This window comes from Hyaena hyaena, unplaced genomic scaffold, assembly GCF_003009895.1.
Source record: "Hyaena hyaena isolate Hyena2069 unplaced genomic scaffold, ASM300989v1 scaffold_1104, whole genome shotgun sequence".
In the NCBI taxonomy this organism is placed as follows: Eukaryota; Metazoa; Chordata; class Mammalia; order Carnivora; family Hyaenidae; genus Hyaena; species Hyaena hyaena.
The window spans coordinates 392,682-410,240 of record NW_024081738.1 but is presented as its reverse complement, the minus strand read 5'-3'; the positions used below and the strand labels follow the sequence as shown (position 1 = coordinate 410,240).

The following is a 17,559-nucleotide window of genomic DNA, read 5'->3' as shown; positions in this document are numbered from 1 at the left end:
GTCAAATTTCAGGCATGAGGGGCTGACTCAAGAGCTTGTTCCCACTCAAGGTTTTTACTAACAATGTTTCTCAAATTCTGAGATGATTTAAAGGTAAGAGGAAGAGCCTGTAAGCTGGAGAGCCCAGGATCAAGATTTAAAAGATGTTAGGAGGAAGGGGAGATGGGTCAACACTGACGAGATGGAATCCATGGGGATAATTGTAAAGCCTTGCAAGTATACTTAAAATTGCCATTGCACAAGGGCAGGATGGGAAAAATCATTTACATGTGGGACTGCCTGCCCAATATAAATCAGTGAGACTTTGATGCTGATAAAGTAAATGCACCCATAGGCTATATAAACAGTAGCATCATCCCCAGGACAGAGGAGACAATAAAATTCCCAATCACTTCATTGACCAAGTTGCAGGTTGTTTTGTGCTTGGATTTGAATGACATATTAAGAACACTATTGACAGTCACAAGTATTCCCAGAGAAGGACAGCAAGAAAAAGAGCAGTGATGGGAAGGTAGGGGGAAAGGGCCTGTGGGAATGATGCTGCATTAAGAATGATAAAAGCAAGGTACCTGGATGGCTCAGTTGGTAAAACTCTGACTTTGGAACAGGTCATGATCTAGTGGTTTGTGAGTTCAAGCCCCGCATTGGGCTCTGTGCTGACAGCTTCAGATTCTGTGTTCCACTCTCTTTCTCTGCCCCTCCCCTACTTGCTCTCTCTCTCTCTCAAAAATAAAAACATTAAAAAATTTTAAAACGAAAGAATGATAAAAGCAACTGTGGATGTCTAGTTTGAAATGTAAGGACATAATAGTCACATTAGATAAAGCGCATTAAATATCTGCAGGGCTTGCATTCTGGTTCTGGGGGACAGATTTTGAGTGTTCTAGTAAAAGGTTCAGAAGGCAGATGTAACTAGATATAAACAAGACCTTCCTAATAACAGGAATGGTTGTACAAAGGAATGAGTGGCCTTGGAAAAAGGGAGCACCCTGTTGCTTGGAGGGTGTCTGCAGAGGCTGGAAGAACCACACTGGCTGGTTGAGGGGGCTCCTTGCAATAGAGGGAATTAAGTTTCCTGGCCACTGAGTGTCCTTCCAAATGCAAGGTTTTAGAAGTCCACAAGACATATATAGGCTGTGTTGGCAAGTTAGGCACTAACCAGATATGGTGAAAGCTCCAGGGTGATCTAATCTCCTTGGTTTGAAGTTGGGTCTACATCATCATTGACTGTTTTTCACGGGCTCAGCCTGTGGAAGGCTCTGATGGAAACTTGAAAGAGCCCGAGTTCCCACCTGCTTGGGGCTGACATTCTTCTTCCCGCTCGTCAGTGTTTGTTCTGGCCACAAGCCACTGCAGAGCTCAGCTCAGGTTGAACTCTGGTACCTGAGCACTGTTGTGAGCAGCAGGGAGTGGGACCCAGAGGGATGCCAGGAAGGCCCCAGGGTTGGGGTCTGGGGGATGGCTGGTAGGAGATGAAGTTTCCCAAGGATCTCTGAAGCCAGCCAGGAGCAATGCCATGTCTGGTTCAAGCCTTCAGACTGAGATCACTGGTTTGGAGGAGAGAAGTTAAAGGACATATGGGCAGCTCAAGAAATAAAAAGAGACTGATCCATGTACACATAAGATGTGTGATTCAGTGGCAGCCACTAAATGGCTTGAAGCAGAGAGGTGACAGGATTTTATTTGTGCCTGAAAAAAAATCACTGTGCAGTCCAGTGAAAGGCTGCAGAAGTATAAGATCTGATCAGCAGTGGGCTGGTCAAGAGAGGTAGGTGGGTTAGAAAGCGTTGTGGACAAGGAGCTGGTAAAAAGTGGTGAGAGCTTAGGGAAGGACACTGAGGCACTGCCGACTGGACTGATGGATGAGCTCTGAGTGCATAAGGGGTGGGGACATGATGTACGAGGGATACAGCATCAAGTGTCCTATTTGTTTGGCAGCTGTTGGAGACTTTGGTCAGAAGTCCAGAGGAGAATTTCAAATGTGCCACATGTTAAAGAAAATATCATGCTTAAAAAAATTTCAAAATAAAGAAGCACGGAAAAGCTTCAAAAAGAGTACACCATCAGGGCTGTGTGGTATTGGCAAAAGAATAGACAAATAGATTAATGAGACAGACAGAAGAGAAAGCCCAGAAATAGACCCACACGAAATATAGGCAACTGATCTTTGACAGGGGAGCAAAGACAAAATAATGGAGCCAAGATAATCTTTTCAACAAATGTGCTGGAACAACCTGGCATCCATGTGAAAACAAATGGAATCTAGTTACAGACCTCACACCCTTCACAACAATTAACTCAAAACGGATCACAGATCTAAATCTAAAATGCAGTACGATTAAACTTCTAGAAGATAACATGAAAAAACCTAGATGACCTTGGTGATGTTTGGTGATGATTTTTAGATACAACATAAAGACTTGGCTCATGAAAGAAGAACTGGTAATTAGGACTTCTCAAAAATTTAAAATTTCTGCTCTGCAAAAGACATTGTTGAGAAAATAAGACAAGCTACAGACTGTGAGAAAATACTCGCAAAAGACACACCTGATAAAGGACTGTTATCCAACATAGACCAAGAACTCTTAAAATTCAACAAAAACACCTACTCTGCTTGAAAAATGGGTAAAAAATCTTAGCAGACATCTCCCCAAAGAAGATATACAGATGTTCAAGAATCTCTCATGGTTGCCAAGAACCAACTGAGGGCTGATTGGGGTGGGGAGGAGGCGAAGAGGGGCAGTGGGCATGGAGGAGGGCACTTGTAGGGATGAGCACTGGGTGTTATATGGAAACCAACTTGACAATATACTATTAAAAAAAAGAAGATATGGTGTATATATATGTATATATATATATATGTATTATATACAATGGAATACTCCTCAGCAATGGAAAAGATTGAAATCTTGCCATTTGCAGCAACGTGGGTGGACCTTGAGTGTATTATGTTAAATGAAATAAGTCAGTCGGAGAAAAATACCTATGATTTCATTCATATGTGGAGTTCAAGAAACAAAATAGATGAACAAAGAGAAGGGAAGGAAAAATAAGATAAAAGCAGAGAGGGAAGCCAACCATAAGAGACTCAAATACAGAGAACTGTTGGGTGGAGCAATGGGGGGTGATGGGCATTAAGGAGGGGGGATGGGCACTGGGTGTTACATGTAAGTAATGATACACTGGGTTCTACTCCTGAAACCAATACTACACTGTATGTTAACTAACTTGAATTTAAATAAATAAATTTTTTAAAAGTTTAAAAGATATACAGATGGCAAGTAAGCACGTGACATGATGTTCCACATCATATGTCTTCAGGAAGATGCAGGTAAAAACTGCAAGATACTGCTACACACCTCCTACAATGCCAAAATCCAGAGCTCTGACAATGCTAAATGCTGGTGAGGATGTGGGCCACAGGAACCTTCTCTCCTTTATTGCCAGTGGGAATGCCAAATGGCACAGCTACTTTGAAGGACAGTTTGGTGGTCTCCAACAGTACAAAGCATATTCTTACCTTATGGTCAGCTGATCTCATTCCTTGTTATTTACCCAAAGAAGTTGAGAACTTATGTCCACCTAAAACCCTGCACACAGATATTTATTGCAGCTTTATTCATTATTGCCAAAACTTGGAAGCAACCAAGATGTCTTCCAGTGGTTGAATGGGTACATAAGCAGTGGTGCATCCAGACAATGAAATATTACTCAGTGCTAATAAGAAATGAACTATCAAACCGTATAAAGATGGGAAGGAAAATCAAATGTATATTATGAGGTAAAAGAAGCCAACACAAAAAGACTGTATGATTTCAACTGTGTGACATTCTGGAAAAGGCAAACATATGGGGATGGTACAAAGCAGTGGTTGCCAGGGGCTAGCGGAGAAGGATGGATGAATAGATGGATCACAGATGTTTTCTAGGACAATGAAACTACTCTATCTGATGCTTAATGGTGGATACATGCCCTTATACATTTATCAAAACCCATAGAATGCACAAGACCAAGAATGAACCCTAATGTGAACTAGGAACTCTGGGTGATGATGATGTGTTAATGTAGATTTGTGAATTGTAACAAATGTACCTCTCTTGGGGGGATGTTAGTAGTGAGGGAGCCTGAGCCGGGGGAAGGGTTTCTGTGAGAACCTTCTGTTCCATTTTGCTCTAAGAAAAAGTCTAATAAAAAACAGCGCAACTAAAACCATAAAACTCCTACAATAAAATGAGAGGAAACCTCCTTGACATAGGTCTTGACCATGATTTTTTGGAATAGTACCTAAAGCACGAGCAACAAAAGCAAAAATAAACAAGTGGGACTACATCAGAGTAAAAGGCTTCTGCCCAGCAAAAGAAAATATCAAGACAATGAAAAGTCACTCTATAAAATAAGAGAAAATATTCACAAAACACATTTCTGATAAGGTGTTAATAGAAGGAACTCCTACAATTCAACAGTAAGATTCCCAATAATCTGATAAAAAATGGGCAATGGATCTAAATAGGTATTTTCCTAGAGAATATATTCAAATGCCCAACAGATCCATGAAAACAGGCTCAATATCACTAATCATCAGGGAAATGCAAATCAAAACGGCAATGAGATTTCACCTCACACCTGTTAGAATGGCTAGTATCAAAAAGCAATATATAACATAGTGTTGGAGAGGATGTGGAGAAGAGGGACTCCTCATGAACTGTTGGTAGAAATGTAAACTAGTACAGCCACTGTGAAAATAGTATGGAGATTCCTCAAAAAATTAAAAATAGAATTACCACATGTGATCCAGCAATTCCACTTCCAGGTATGTATGCAAAGGAAATGAAACTGCTATCTTGAAAGAGGTACCTGTTACCCACAGGTTCACTCCATCATTATTCACAGTAACCAAGCCAAGACATGTAAACAACCTATGGTCCATCAGCGGATGAACGGGTAAAGAAAACATGATATTTTTCAGCCATAAAAATGAAGGAAACCCTACGTTTTGCAACAGCATGGATAAACCTTAAGGGCATAAAGACAAATGATATATGATCTCACATGTGGGTTAAAAAAAAAAACTGAAGTCATGGAAATGAGACAGACTGATGGTTCCCAGAGGTGGGGGCAAAATGGACGAAGGTGGTCAAATAGTACAAATTTTCGGTTGTAAGAGTAATAAGTCCTGGGGAATTAATGTACAGCATGGTGACCCTAGTTAATCATATCATGTTGTATATTTAAAAGTTGGTAAGAGAGTGGATCTTAAAAGTTTTCATCACAAGAGGTGATGAATATTAATTAAACTTACTTTGGTAATCACTTTGCAAAATATACATATATAAAGTCAGTATGCTGCATATCTTAAACTCATACAATGTTATATGTCAATTTTATCTGATAATAAAACTGGGAAAAAATAGTACAAAGAAAATTTTCCCACAAAATGCCCTATCATCTCAGAATGCTTTCATGTGCATTACCAAACACAGGGCATTCATAACCACTGCTATCAGAATTGGGAGATGATGTTTAAATCACTCCAGTACTGTTTAATCTCCAGACCACATTAAAGTTTTACCAGTTGTCCATTAGATACATCCTTCATAGCAAAAGGACCCAAACTGAAGCCACATGTCACATTTAGTGGCAACATTTCCTAGGAGGCTTTCAGTTTAAAACAGCTCCTCTGTCTTACCTTGGCTCTCAGGACCTTAATGTTTTTGAAGCTCACAGGAGAGGGACTTTGTTTAGCGCCGCGAATTTAATGCTTTCCCATGGTTAGATCAGGTTCTGAGTCTTTGCTAGAACCATCACAGAAGGGTGCTGGGTTCTTCTTTTTCATTCTACCAGGTAGAATGTGATTCTTGGTGTGTCCTTTTACTGATGAAATCTACTTGGATCATTTCGTGAAGGTGGTATCTGCCAGGCTAACTCACATAGAAATATTCTTTTCCCTTTGTGATCAGTAAGAATGTTGTGGGGAGGAACTATGTAAATATCCCATTTCCCATCAAGCATCCACTTACCGGTTGTAGTACTTATTGATTATTCTTGTCTGAAAATTACTATGATGGTGGCCAAAGAGAGACTGCTCAATATATTTGCTTAAGGAATGAATCTGCATTTCACAGCCCAAGACAAGTGTGGGTGTGATCACATTCTCTTGCACCAGGGAGTCACAGGAAGAGATGTTCTTCCTCTTCTCATGAAGCACAGCACAGGGCAGGGGTGGGAGAGATGCTCCCTCCATAAACTCACTTTACTGCTTTCCCCTTCACTGCTGCCAGCAAGCTGTTGCCTGTAAAGGATTCCTTCAAGACATTCAACAGACCAAAACTTGATACATGGAACAATTTGCAGTCTTTCAGGAATGCAATGGGGGGGAGGGGAGAGGTCAGTGAAGGGTTTTAAGCAGAGGAGTGACATGTTTGATTTCTGTTAAGTAAAAACAAAATTAAACAAAACAAAAATTATGAATCTTGGTTCCTTCTCTTTTCAATAAAACCTGATTCCACTCTGAGCCTACTCTCAGCCAGCTGCCCCAGATGTATTGATCTGATAAGAAAATTCATACTTAAGTATAAATGACTGACCAAGAGACAAACATTCTGGCTGCTGTGTGAACAGCTTAAAGTGCAAAATTTTTAGCCAGGGAGATAAGTATAAAGACTCAGTGTGAACATTCAGTTTGCTTCAATTTCCAGAAAGACTAGACAGGAAACTTGTTTATGAGCATGCTAAATGTCAGAGAAAGAAAGAAACGGACTTCCAGCTCCTCAGAGGGTTCCTGAGGTTGTAGACTGCAAGGGGTTCCTGTGCCACCCCACCCATTCCCCTGCAAGTCTCGCTGACCCCTGCCCTGGATGTCCCATACCTTTGGTTTCCTTGAGTAGCTCTTCCGTGAACTTGACCACCTTGACCACTTCCACCCATGGGAAGCCTTTGCCCACGGCAAAGATGATGCTTTCGTAGAGGGTATCCAGCAGAATGCTTCTGCGGGAGTCTCTCACCTCATCAAACTCTTCCCAGTTCAGCAGTCTCCGTAGGTGCTCCCTACCTTCTGGTTTCTGCAAGGCATGGTATGAGGGATGGAGAGTGACACTGAGGAATCAAGATGCCATCCTCACTGAGCAAATCACCACTGGGGCCTCACAGGGCTCCCATTGTCCTAAAGAGTCATCAGAAATGTGAGTATGCCTGGGGAGAATTATGCTTTCATTTTTGGACAGCTCTCATCCCCAACTCTTTTTTGGAAATGTACTGTTCTTTCTAGCATGGCTCCTTCCTCTGAGAGGTCTCATGCTAGTCATTGCAGCTTGAGCAGGCTTCAAGTCCTGAATTATGGTCCCTCCTTCCTCTCTAAAACAAAAGCTGACTTCCCTATGAATCCACTCTCAACTAACTGCTGCAAAGGTATTGATCTGTTCATGAAATTCATACTAAAGTATAAATGACTACAAAGAGGCTTGGTGAGGCTGTTTTAGGAGAAGGAATATGTCTTTTTCTTGGTGAAAATTTAGGCACTCTAGCAGGCCAGGAAGGGAAACTTGATCAGGGACCTAGCTAAAAGAACCCATTTCACTTGAGAGTTTGTCTGGACCTTCCAGAAAGGTTCTTATAGGTAATCACAGAGGTAGGAGAAGCAAGTGCGGGACAAGAAAAGATGCGTCATGAGGTGGAGACCCACTGAACATGGGAATTTTGCATCCTTGGGGTAAGGGGGGCTCTGGCTGGGGTGGAATTTGTGGGGGAACTGATGGCAGAGTTTCTGCCGGGGGCGGGGTCCAGAGCCCTATCCTTACCCCCCAGGAATTCCTCTCTCACCACCTGACCCAGGCAGCCATTCCTTGCAGCGCTCATGGACTCCCAGGTTGGTGTTAGCTGGTTGGGACATCTAGAGCAGCCAGGGAAAGCACATGTCCCAGGACGGGGAGGGAGGCCCCACCTGCTCATCAACTCATGACTGCAGGTCAGAAGCTAACCTGTGCACATAGTTGCATGAGGTCTTCTTGTCTGAGCTCTGAAGCAGTGCCCTGACACCCCACTGTGGAAAGCCCTATTCTGGAAGGAGCGTGCTGAAGGATCCAGGCCCCCCCTTGCTCACACCTGTTGCCATAGAATTGGGTCTATGAAACTCTGCCCCCTCCCTGCCTTAAAGCAACAACCCCCCCCCCACCACAACCACACACATTCTCTACACACATTGGCATACAAGCTCAAAGGGCTCACAGGGCCCTGAGGCTGCCTGATGAGAGGTGGCATCCCATGGTGACCATCCCCTAGGGCCCTCCTGGCCCTCCTCAGAGTGGAGGCAGGCACAGTGCCTTTATGGTCATAACCTCCTTCCCTTCAGGCAGGCTCTGTCCCTATAGGCTGGAAAAATAGCTTCCAAGCTCCAAAGGCTGGTAAGCCTTTGGCCTGGCATTCCAGCTGGCACACCCCCGTTGTGGGCCTTACAGGTGGTGTGCTGAAAAGGAGTCATTTCCAAGGTGTCTATCTGAGGAAGCACCATAGAGGGACCACTTCTCACACACACACTTCACTCTTACACCACTGAGAAAACTCCTTTTAAAAGCCCGGTTTTCTCTTCACCTGGAATTGGAAGACTTTTTTTACTCCCTGGGGTGTTAAGAGTGCCATGTCCCCTACATCCAGTTGCTAGGAGACCTAGCCAGGACTGACTCAGATTTTCTGGAACCCTGAGGATGAGTGTGCCAGCTTTGTGAGGTCATGAAGGCCTGCTTCGAGGTGGCCTTTTCCAGGTTTCTTTTCTCCTGGCCCCTCTGCTCCACCTGGGCTCTGGGTCTCATCCCCCAACACCAGCTTCAGGGGCCTTGATCCTTTTCCTCCCTCCCACCTTTCCTTTACAGGAGGCGAACCTTCTCAGGCTTGCCTGTAAACACCCATGAATGCCCCCATCCTACATAACCTTCTATCCCAAGCCCCATTTCTCTCCTTCCTTTCAAGGTCAAGGATTTATCTCCATGAAAAGACTGGCCTCCATTTTCTGTCTTCATGTTCATTTGGAGTTTCTTCCCACCAAGGTCTAGTTTCATCCCACTTCTGCACTGGCCTGTAGCATCTGTGACTTCCTGCTTCCTGCATCCTGACTTTGTTTTGGAGTTCAGGAAACAGGTCTGTGGGGGGTGAACCCTAACATGGTGCCCAAGCATCCACATGCCAAGATTAGTAGGGGTTGAGTCTTTTCCTGGCTAGCTTTGCCCTCTGTGTCCTGGAAGCCCTGGTGCCTACCAACAAGGGTGAGTTCTGCTTTCCCTGACTCCTCGACTGTATGCCATGACGCCATGCCCGGGAGCCTCCATGAGGAAAACCTTGGATGCTGGCTTGGGTTGGCGGCTGAACTATCTGACCCTGCAGCTGCCTCCATTGGTACCTTCTCAGGCCTCTTTGTCTCTTTGGGTTTGGGCCTACCAAGGGAGTTCCTGGCCAGGAATGACAGCTCCCAGGTTATAGCTCTTGACTGAGTCAGGGAAGAAGAGCACCCAAGCTCCTAGTATCTGCCACTTCAACCACTCAAAAACATTATTCCCATCAGTCCAGTAACTCCATCAAGTTGGCTCTGTTCTGTGCCCACCTTTGTTACCCTCATGGTCATGTTACTTCAAGGCCCCTTGCTGTCTTTCCTGCCATGAGGAAAAACTTGGTTAGGACCACTTTGTTCCACTCCTGCAAATTACTAGAGATAAAGGGATAGGGAGGGGGTGTCTTTTGTTCCCATGAGGCCCTAGGGCTCCTCATTCCAACTTAACCATTGTCTTTCCAACAACCTTCACCCCCTTGTTAATCTCACGAAGGTGTCCCTTTGCAACGTGTGGCTGCTTCGTCATGGATCCCTTTCCATCCTTGTCATCCTTGGCTGATGCTTCTTGGCTTCTCATAAGCTGCTTTCTCCTGAATGACCTCTCTCACCATGCATTCCCTCTCTGCCTTCTGCGAAGACTTCTCTTCCTTTATTTGTCCCTGACATGTTGGTGCCATTCATATTTGATCTTAACCCTCCTCTGTTTTTAAGCTACATGTTCTTTTTAAAAACTCTATTATGGTAGCACTTAACGTGAGATCTACCCTCAATAGACTTTTAAGTGCACAGCACAGTCTTGTTAACTACAGGCAATCTGTTGTCTGGCAAGTCTCTAGAACCTATCCATCGCACATAACTGAAACATTATGCCCATTGATGAGCACCTCTCTGTGTTCCTTTCCTTCCAGTCGCCAGTAATCACTATTCTACATGATGAGTCTATGAGGGTGACTGTGTTAGACATCTCATATAAACAGAATCATATGGTATTTGCCCTTTTATGACTGGATTTTTTCTTTCTTTTAAAAAGCAGTTTCTGACAATGCTTTATTTTTTCCCCTTAAATAGTTTATTGTCAAGTTGGTTTCCATATAACACCCAGTGCTCATCCCCACAAGTGCCCTCCTCCATGTCCATCACCCCCCTTCCCCTCTTTCCCACCCCCATCAGTCCTCAGTTTGTTCTCAGCATTCAAGAGTCTCTCATGGTTTGCCTCCCTCCCTCTCCTCAACTATTTTTCCTCTTCTTCTCCCGCACCATATGACTGGTTTCTTTCACTCAGCATAATGTCCTCAACATTCACAGGTCACATATATATTTTTTTTTAACCAATAGTTTATTGTCAAATTAGTTTCCACATAACACTCAGTGCTCATCCCCACAAGTGTCCTCCTCCATGCCCATCCCCCTCCCCCCCACATCCATCAGTCCTCAGTCTTTGTCAGCATTCAAGAGTCTCTCATGGTTTGCCTCTCTCCCTTTCCCCCACCATTTCTGCCCTTCTTTTCCCCCTTGTTCCTCCATCAAGTTCCTCCTAATCCTCCTATACGCACAGGTCACATATTTTTGAGGGATTTTTTTTTCTAGCTGCATGACTGCAATGTCCATCCATTGCAAATGACTTCCAAATTTATGCAATGGATGGTTCTCTTCCTTTATCCCCAGCCTGGGGAGTGTTGATGTGCTCAGTCTTTTCCCATAGAATGGATGACTGGGGAGCTGTGCTAGGTTTATGGGGTCTCTGGGGACTCAGGGTTTCCATGGGGAATTTTGCCATGGCGGGTGGATCCTGACACAGTGCTTTGAGGGGGGTGAGTCCCCAAGTCTAGGCCCGCTGGGTGGAAGCTATCCCTGCTCAAAATTCTGGGGTAGGTTCTACAGATCAGCCACTATGTCTGGTCTTTTCCTTGACTTCTCTCCTAAGTGGCATTGGGCTCGGGCTCAACACCCTGGACATGGAACCCTTCTCATCTACTTTTCCATCCTTCTCAATTTTCTCCTCATACCCACAACTCTCTTTGTTACATCAGAAACTCAAACTAGCTTAGGCCAAGTGAGATTTTATTGTTGCACAAAAATAAAATGTCTTAGGGTATGTTTAAGGTGAGGTGCTTCCATCTGTATTCATTCTCAAAATCTTCCCTGAGATTTTGCTTTACCATCCCCTTCCTAAAATTCACTTCTCACTCCCCTCACCTGGCTAGTTCTCATTGATTTTGCAACACTCAGCCTGCATGTTAGCTCTTCTGGAAAGTCTTCTAGATTCTTCTTCCCCAGGGTAGTTAGGCGTCCCTCCAACTGCTCCAGCCAGCAACCTGAGTCATTCCTGACTGCTGCTTCTCCCCTCTGTTCCTTCCCAGACAGTCCAAGCTCTACCAACCTTTTCTTCTAACTATTTATTGAGATCCTTCTCTTCTCTTCAATCCTCACTACTACTACCCAAGTATATCCTCTATCAATTCTTGCCCCCACCCCCATCACCCATTCTCTACACTGTTGCCAGAGTAAACGAACATACAAAACAAATCTGATTATGGGATGGACGTTGGCAAGAGGGAACTTGCTAAAGTGATCATAATGTCCTGTATCTTATTTCGGGAGTTGGTTACTCTGACATGTATCCTCACTTAAAATCTCTGAATTTTATTTTGTGTAAATTATACCTTCCCTTTTCTCTACACACACAAATACATAACACAGATAAAACTGAAATATGTCTGTTTCTTGGTTCAAAACTTGCAATGGTTGCTCACAGAGTAAGCCGCAAAGCTCCATGAGGCTTAAAAGGCACTATAATGATCTGGATCTTTCTTCCTTGTCCAGTCCATCCTGGTGGCTATGCCCACTGCCTCTAGGCCTCATCCGTCCATACTTTCCAGTCCTCCTCTGTCCTCCCTCCAGAACTTTGCACACTGTCTTCTCTCCTAGAACACTCTCTCCTCCCTCATTCTGCCTCGATCATTCTCGCACTCAGATCTCAACTTAATAATCTCTCACCCAGGGAAAACTTTCCTGAGCCCCTGTGACATGGTCTGTAGTACTAAATGCATCACCAACAGCACTTTGCACATTGTAAGTGTTCACTTAACCATTTGAATTATTTGTCTTAATGTCTGTTTCTTCCTATATTTTAAAACATGAGAACATTTCATTTTATCGATGACTATTTTATTCCCTGTTCTCCACGCCATAGTAGGCTTGTTGAGTGAATCATAATGACAGGATATTTCACCTGTTTATTGAAGGCCTCTATGTCTAGCTTGCTTGTCCCATGAAGACATGGACAATGCCTTTTTCCTCTCTGGGACCCTGCTGCCTAGCGTAGGGCCTGGATGGTGGCTGGCACTCAGCAAATGTTTGCTAGTTGCATAATTGAAAGCATCATGAAGTGATATTAACAGGAGGAAAACAGATTATAGACCTACCTATGTATTTGACTCATTTTGGCCACACCCAATGTTCTTCAGTTAAACATGGAATTTTCTCAGATCTCCCCTGAGATCTGTACAAAAGTCATAGAGTCCAGCACTCTTGAACTTAATGGTACTTAACATGCCTTTTCCTATTTACTGTTTGTGGAATGAATGTGTGTATCTCAGCTCACCTATCTTATAGACTTGTTTAGTCATAAAAACAAAACAAAACAAAACAAAACAATTTCACATACTTACCAAGCAATGCTAAAGAGTGCTTTCAGTTAGTAAATAGTGAGAGTTATATTCCAGGAGCTTTAACTATCTCTTTTAATCCTTACAATAATTCCACAGGCTAGATATAATAATGATCATTCCTATTTGACATATGAGGAAACTGAGGCTTAGAGAGATTAAATACCTTGTACAAGATCACAAAACTGATGTTGGAACCCTAACCTTAACACTTGGCAATATTAACAACTATTGAAGATTGCAGGATTCAAGAGTTTTCTAGATAAGACCTGGATGTTTCAGTTCACAGACTCTAGTCAGTTAGTGCTCAAGTAGAGTTTACATAACTGCTTCCTTCAGGCTATGATATACACTATAACCTGGAGATTTCAAACACGTTTGAGTGACTCAGGGAAGATCTGATCTTTACTTTTTCTTTTCATCCTTTAGCATCATTAACAACTTTTTTTGTAGTAACCATGTTACAACATTAGATCCTCAGACCTTATTCATTTTATAACTGGAAGTTTGTGCCCTTTTACCAACTTCTCCTTATTTCTGTTTCCCCAACCCCAGCCCCAGCAATCACTTTTTAAACTCTGTTTCTATGAGTTTGAAATTTTTTAAAAATTATTTTTAGACTTCATATATAGTGAGACTATGCAGTAACTGTCTTTCTGTGTCTGACTTTTTTCACTTAGCATATTGCCTTCCAGTTTTATCCATGTTATCACAAAAGGCAGAATTTCCTTCTTTCTTATGGCTGAATAATATTCCATTACACACACACACACACACACACACACACAACACACACATCCCATCACATCACATTTTCTTTATCCATTCATCCACCAATAGACACTTAGGTTGTTTCTGTATCTTGGCTATTGTGGATAATGCTGCAATTAATATGGAGAGGAAGAAAGCTCTTTGATATCCTACTTCATTGCCTTTGGGTGCACATCCAGAAGTGAAATTGTGGGATCATATATGGTAGTTCTATTTTTAATTTTGGAGGGAATCTCCATATTCCGTAAGGTTGATCAACATTGTTTCTTTTTTTTTTATTTTTTATAAATAGTTTATTGTCAAATTAGTTTCCACATAACACTCAGTGCTCATCCCCAAAGTGCCCTCCTCCATGCCCATCCCCCCCCCCCCCCCACATCCATCAGTCCTCAGTTTTTGTCAGCATTCAAGAGTCTCTCATGGTTTGGCTCTCCCCCTTTCCCCCACCATTTCCCCCCTTCTTCTCCCCCATGGTCCTCCATTAAGTTCCTCCCAATCCTTCTATACGTGCAAACATATGATATTTGTCCTTTCCTGCCTGACTTATTTCACTCAGCATAACACCCTCAAGGTCCATCCATGTTGCTACACATGGCCAGATTTAGTTTTTAGAACTTTGGGCTATAGGGACTCATAGGAACATATTTAGACATAATAGAAAAGAGAACATCACTCTTAGTGGGCATGAATATGAATATGAAAAAGGATATTCATGGATAATGGGTAGCTCAAGAGGGTTGATCCTGACAGAGACTCTTTGTGGTCTATCCAGGACTTATTTGCCCCTAGTCTTACCAATAGGACCCCAATTTTCCCAGAGGGGCACTGTACACAACTGAAAAACATTACCTTGCCTCCCTTGCAGATTGGAGTGGTTATGGGACATAGTCCCTGGCCAAGTATACTAAGCTTTGGAAAGCCCATTTGCCCTTTATCCCTTTCTTTCTTCCAATTGGGAATGCAGAGATAATCACTGGATCAGTGGCAGTCCGGTTGCAAGTACATGAGTGAGAATCCCATCCTGGGGTCGCTGATGATAGCTAAAGATACTGCACCAGCCACTGACTACTGGACTCTGGAATTTTTGTGATATGAGAGAAAAAAAAACCTACCCACTTCTTAAGCCACTGTTATTTGGGTTTAGAGTTATGTGTATTGACACTCAGTCTCTAAGTGCTATAGAAACTAATTTCTGAGGTCCAAGTTGGGTCAAATCAGGTCGTGAGATGGACCAGGCAATGGGGGTTTCACGTTCACAGAAATAAAGTGATTTGCCAGAACCAGGAAGTGGGGGCGTTTAGGTTGCAGGATATCTCCCTTGGTCACCAATGCGTATTGCAAGTCCTACTTCCTGTCAGGGCCCTGAGAAAGGGACAGTCATCAGTCATCTTGGGAGACTTTTCCAGAGTTGGGGGGGGGGGGTCAGGAAGTCTGCTCACTAACATAAAAAAGCCCTATTAAAGACAAATTATCATGCAATCCAGAGGTCTACCCTATAGGGGACACTTGTCGGAAGGTAAATTTAGGCTTTGTCAGCATGTAACCTGTTAATTTCCCTGGGCAAGGACCCCTGGAAGTGGAGGACATACACAGTAAACCTCAGCATGTTTCTAAACAATCATTCACTCATTCACTCAAAATGTTTATGAAGCATGTGAGAGAAGCCATTCTGCTGCTAGTGTGAGATACAGATATAACCTATAAAATCTTCTATGATGTGCCCCCTGTTCCTTGCACTGGCCTTGAGGCATATTTATTCTTGGGGATTTTGAACATTTTTCTTGCCTCTGTCCAAAAGGCTCTTCTCCCAGGTACCTGTTTGACTAGTTTTTTTCACCGAGGACTCAACCAAATGTCACATCCTCAGAGATACTTTCCCTGACTATGTCTCTAAAAGGGCAACCACTTCCTCTCACTCTCTGTATCCTCATCCTGCTTTATTTTCCGTCACAACACTTATTACCACCTGTCATGTATTTATTTGCTATCTGTTTTTCTCCACCTCACTAGAATGAATGTCCATGAGAGCAGGATCTTTGCTCTGCTCACTGTAGGGACCATGTGCCTAGAACAGCATCTAACACAGAGCAGACACTTATACATATTAACTGATGAATGAACACAGGCCTCTCCAGTCTAGGAAAGGAGCAGACCAGTCATAAATACTGCTGTTTGAATATAAGGACAGGGCACTCAGGAGGAGAGGAAGGACACCCAGTACAGACAGAGATGAATACCTGGAGAAAATCACTCTGTGGAGACAGAACAGGACTAACTGGGGACTGAGGGTCAAAGAAGAGAAAGAGGATGGAGTCTGGATTAGCCATGTAAGACAGGTTGGGGACCACTTCTTCCTCTAGTCAGGAGAAGTGAGTGGATGATAAAACAAAGAACAGGTGGGGATGTGGGGGCATGATGGAAAGTTCAGAAGGGCCATCATACAACAGGACCCTAACTTCAATGTGGGAGAGAAGTTTGAAAGTTAGCTTCAGGGCCAGGGGAGAGATCATCTCAGGGAGAGATTTTTTTAGAATAACCTAATATGCTTCTTTGGTTGTGCCAAGATGGCTCTTGGGAAATACTGAAGCAGAGGGCAGAAGTCTACATAAATGTCTCTGCATAAGAAGTGGAGAGAACGTTCAATATTCAGCCTCAAAAAGTGGGGTCCTATTGGCAGTGAAGAAAGCAGGTATGGCAGTTAGGTGGGCAATCAACCTCACCTGCCCCAACAACAAAGCCTTTCTGCCTGAGGATAATAAGACATTTGTTGGGGGAAAATAGCAGAGCCCTGGGGTAGAAGAGGTGAGGGATCTAGGGGGTTCCAAAGAGGAATTTGAAGAAGAGGAGACAATGGAAAAAGCTAGGGTCCAAGAGAAGGGGCCACCATGAAAAGTCCTCACTGGCAGGAAAGGGTGAGGACCATTAGGATCTCCTAATCCACCTATATGTGAAAACATATGGTATCTGTCTTTCTCTGCCTGACATATTTCACTCAGCATAACACAGAGAGTGGCTAAAATGAATAAACAAACCAGGAGACTATAGATGCTGGCAAGGATGTGGAGAAATGGGCACCTTCTTACACTGTTAGTGGGAATATAAACTGGTACAGCCCCTCTGGAAAACAGAGTGGAGGTTCCTCAAAAAATTAACAATAGAACTCCCCTATGACCCAGCAATAGCACTGCTAGGAATTTACCCAAGGGATACAGGAGTGCTGATGCACAGGGGCACATATACCCCAATGTTCATAGCAGCACTTTCAACAATAGCCAAAACATGGAAAGAGCCTAAGTGTCCATCAACAGACGAATGGATCAAGAAGATGTGGTTTATCTCTACAATGGAATACTACATGGCAATGAGAAAGAATGAAATCTGGCCTTGTGTAGCAACATGGATGGAACTAGAGGGTGTTACGCTGAGCAAAATAAGTCAGGCAGAGAAAGACAGAAAATATATGTTTGCACGTATAGGAGGATTAGGANGGCACATGTACCCCAATGTTCATAGCAGCACTGTCAACAATAGCCAAAACATGGAAAGAGCCTAAGTGTCCATCAACGGATGAATGGATCAAGAAGATGTGGCCAGATTTCATAAATCTGGCCATTTGTAGCAACATGGATGGAACTAGAGGGTGTTATGCTGAGCAAAATAAGTCAGGCAGAGAAGGACAGATACCATATGTTTGCAAGTATCCGTGGATTAGGAGGAACTTAACAGAGGACCATGGGGGAGAAGAAAGGGGAAAATAGCTGGGGAGAGGGAGGGAGGCAAACCATGAGAGACTCTTGAATGCTGAGA

At 43.3% G+C, this 17,559-nt stretch overlaps 1 protein-coding gene across 2 annotated transcripts in view; it reads right to left on the bottom strand.

Annotated features, from left to right (window-relative positions):
- The window catches only part of CUNH8orf74 (chromosome unknown C8orf74 homolog), a 28,485-nt gene extending 19,835 nt beyond the window's left edge, over positions 1-8,650 (bottom strand). Inside the window, exons 1-2 of one of the 2 annotated variants that reach the window (XM_039222341.1) lie at positions 8,584-8,650; positions 6,866-7,058 (exon numbers count right to left, since the gene is read on the bottom strand). In XM_039222341.1, the coding sequence (XP_039078272.1) occupies positions 6,866-7,058; positions 8,584-8,631 (241 nt within the window). In that variant the 5' untranslated portion in view covers positions 8,632-8,650. Of the gene's footprint in view, positions 1-6,865; positions 7,059-7,973; positions 8,032-8,583 lie in introns of those variants that run through there. The other variant, XM_039222342.1, reaches the window with a different exon arrangement.
- Positions 8,651-17,559: the final 8,909 nt, after the last annotated feature.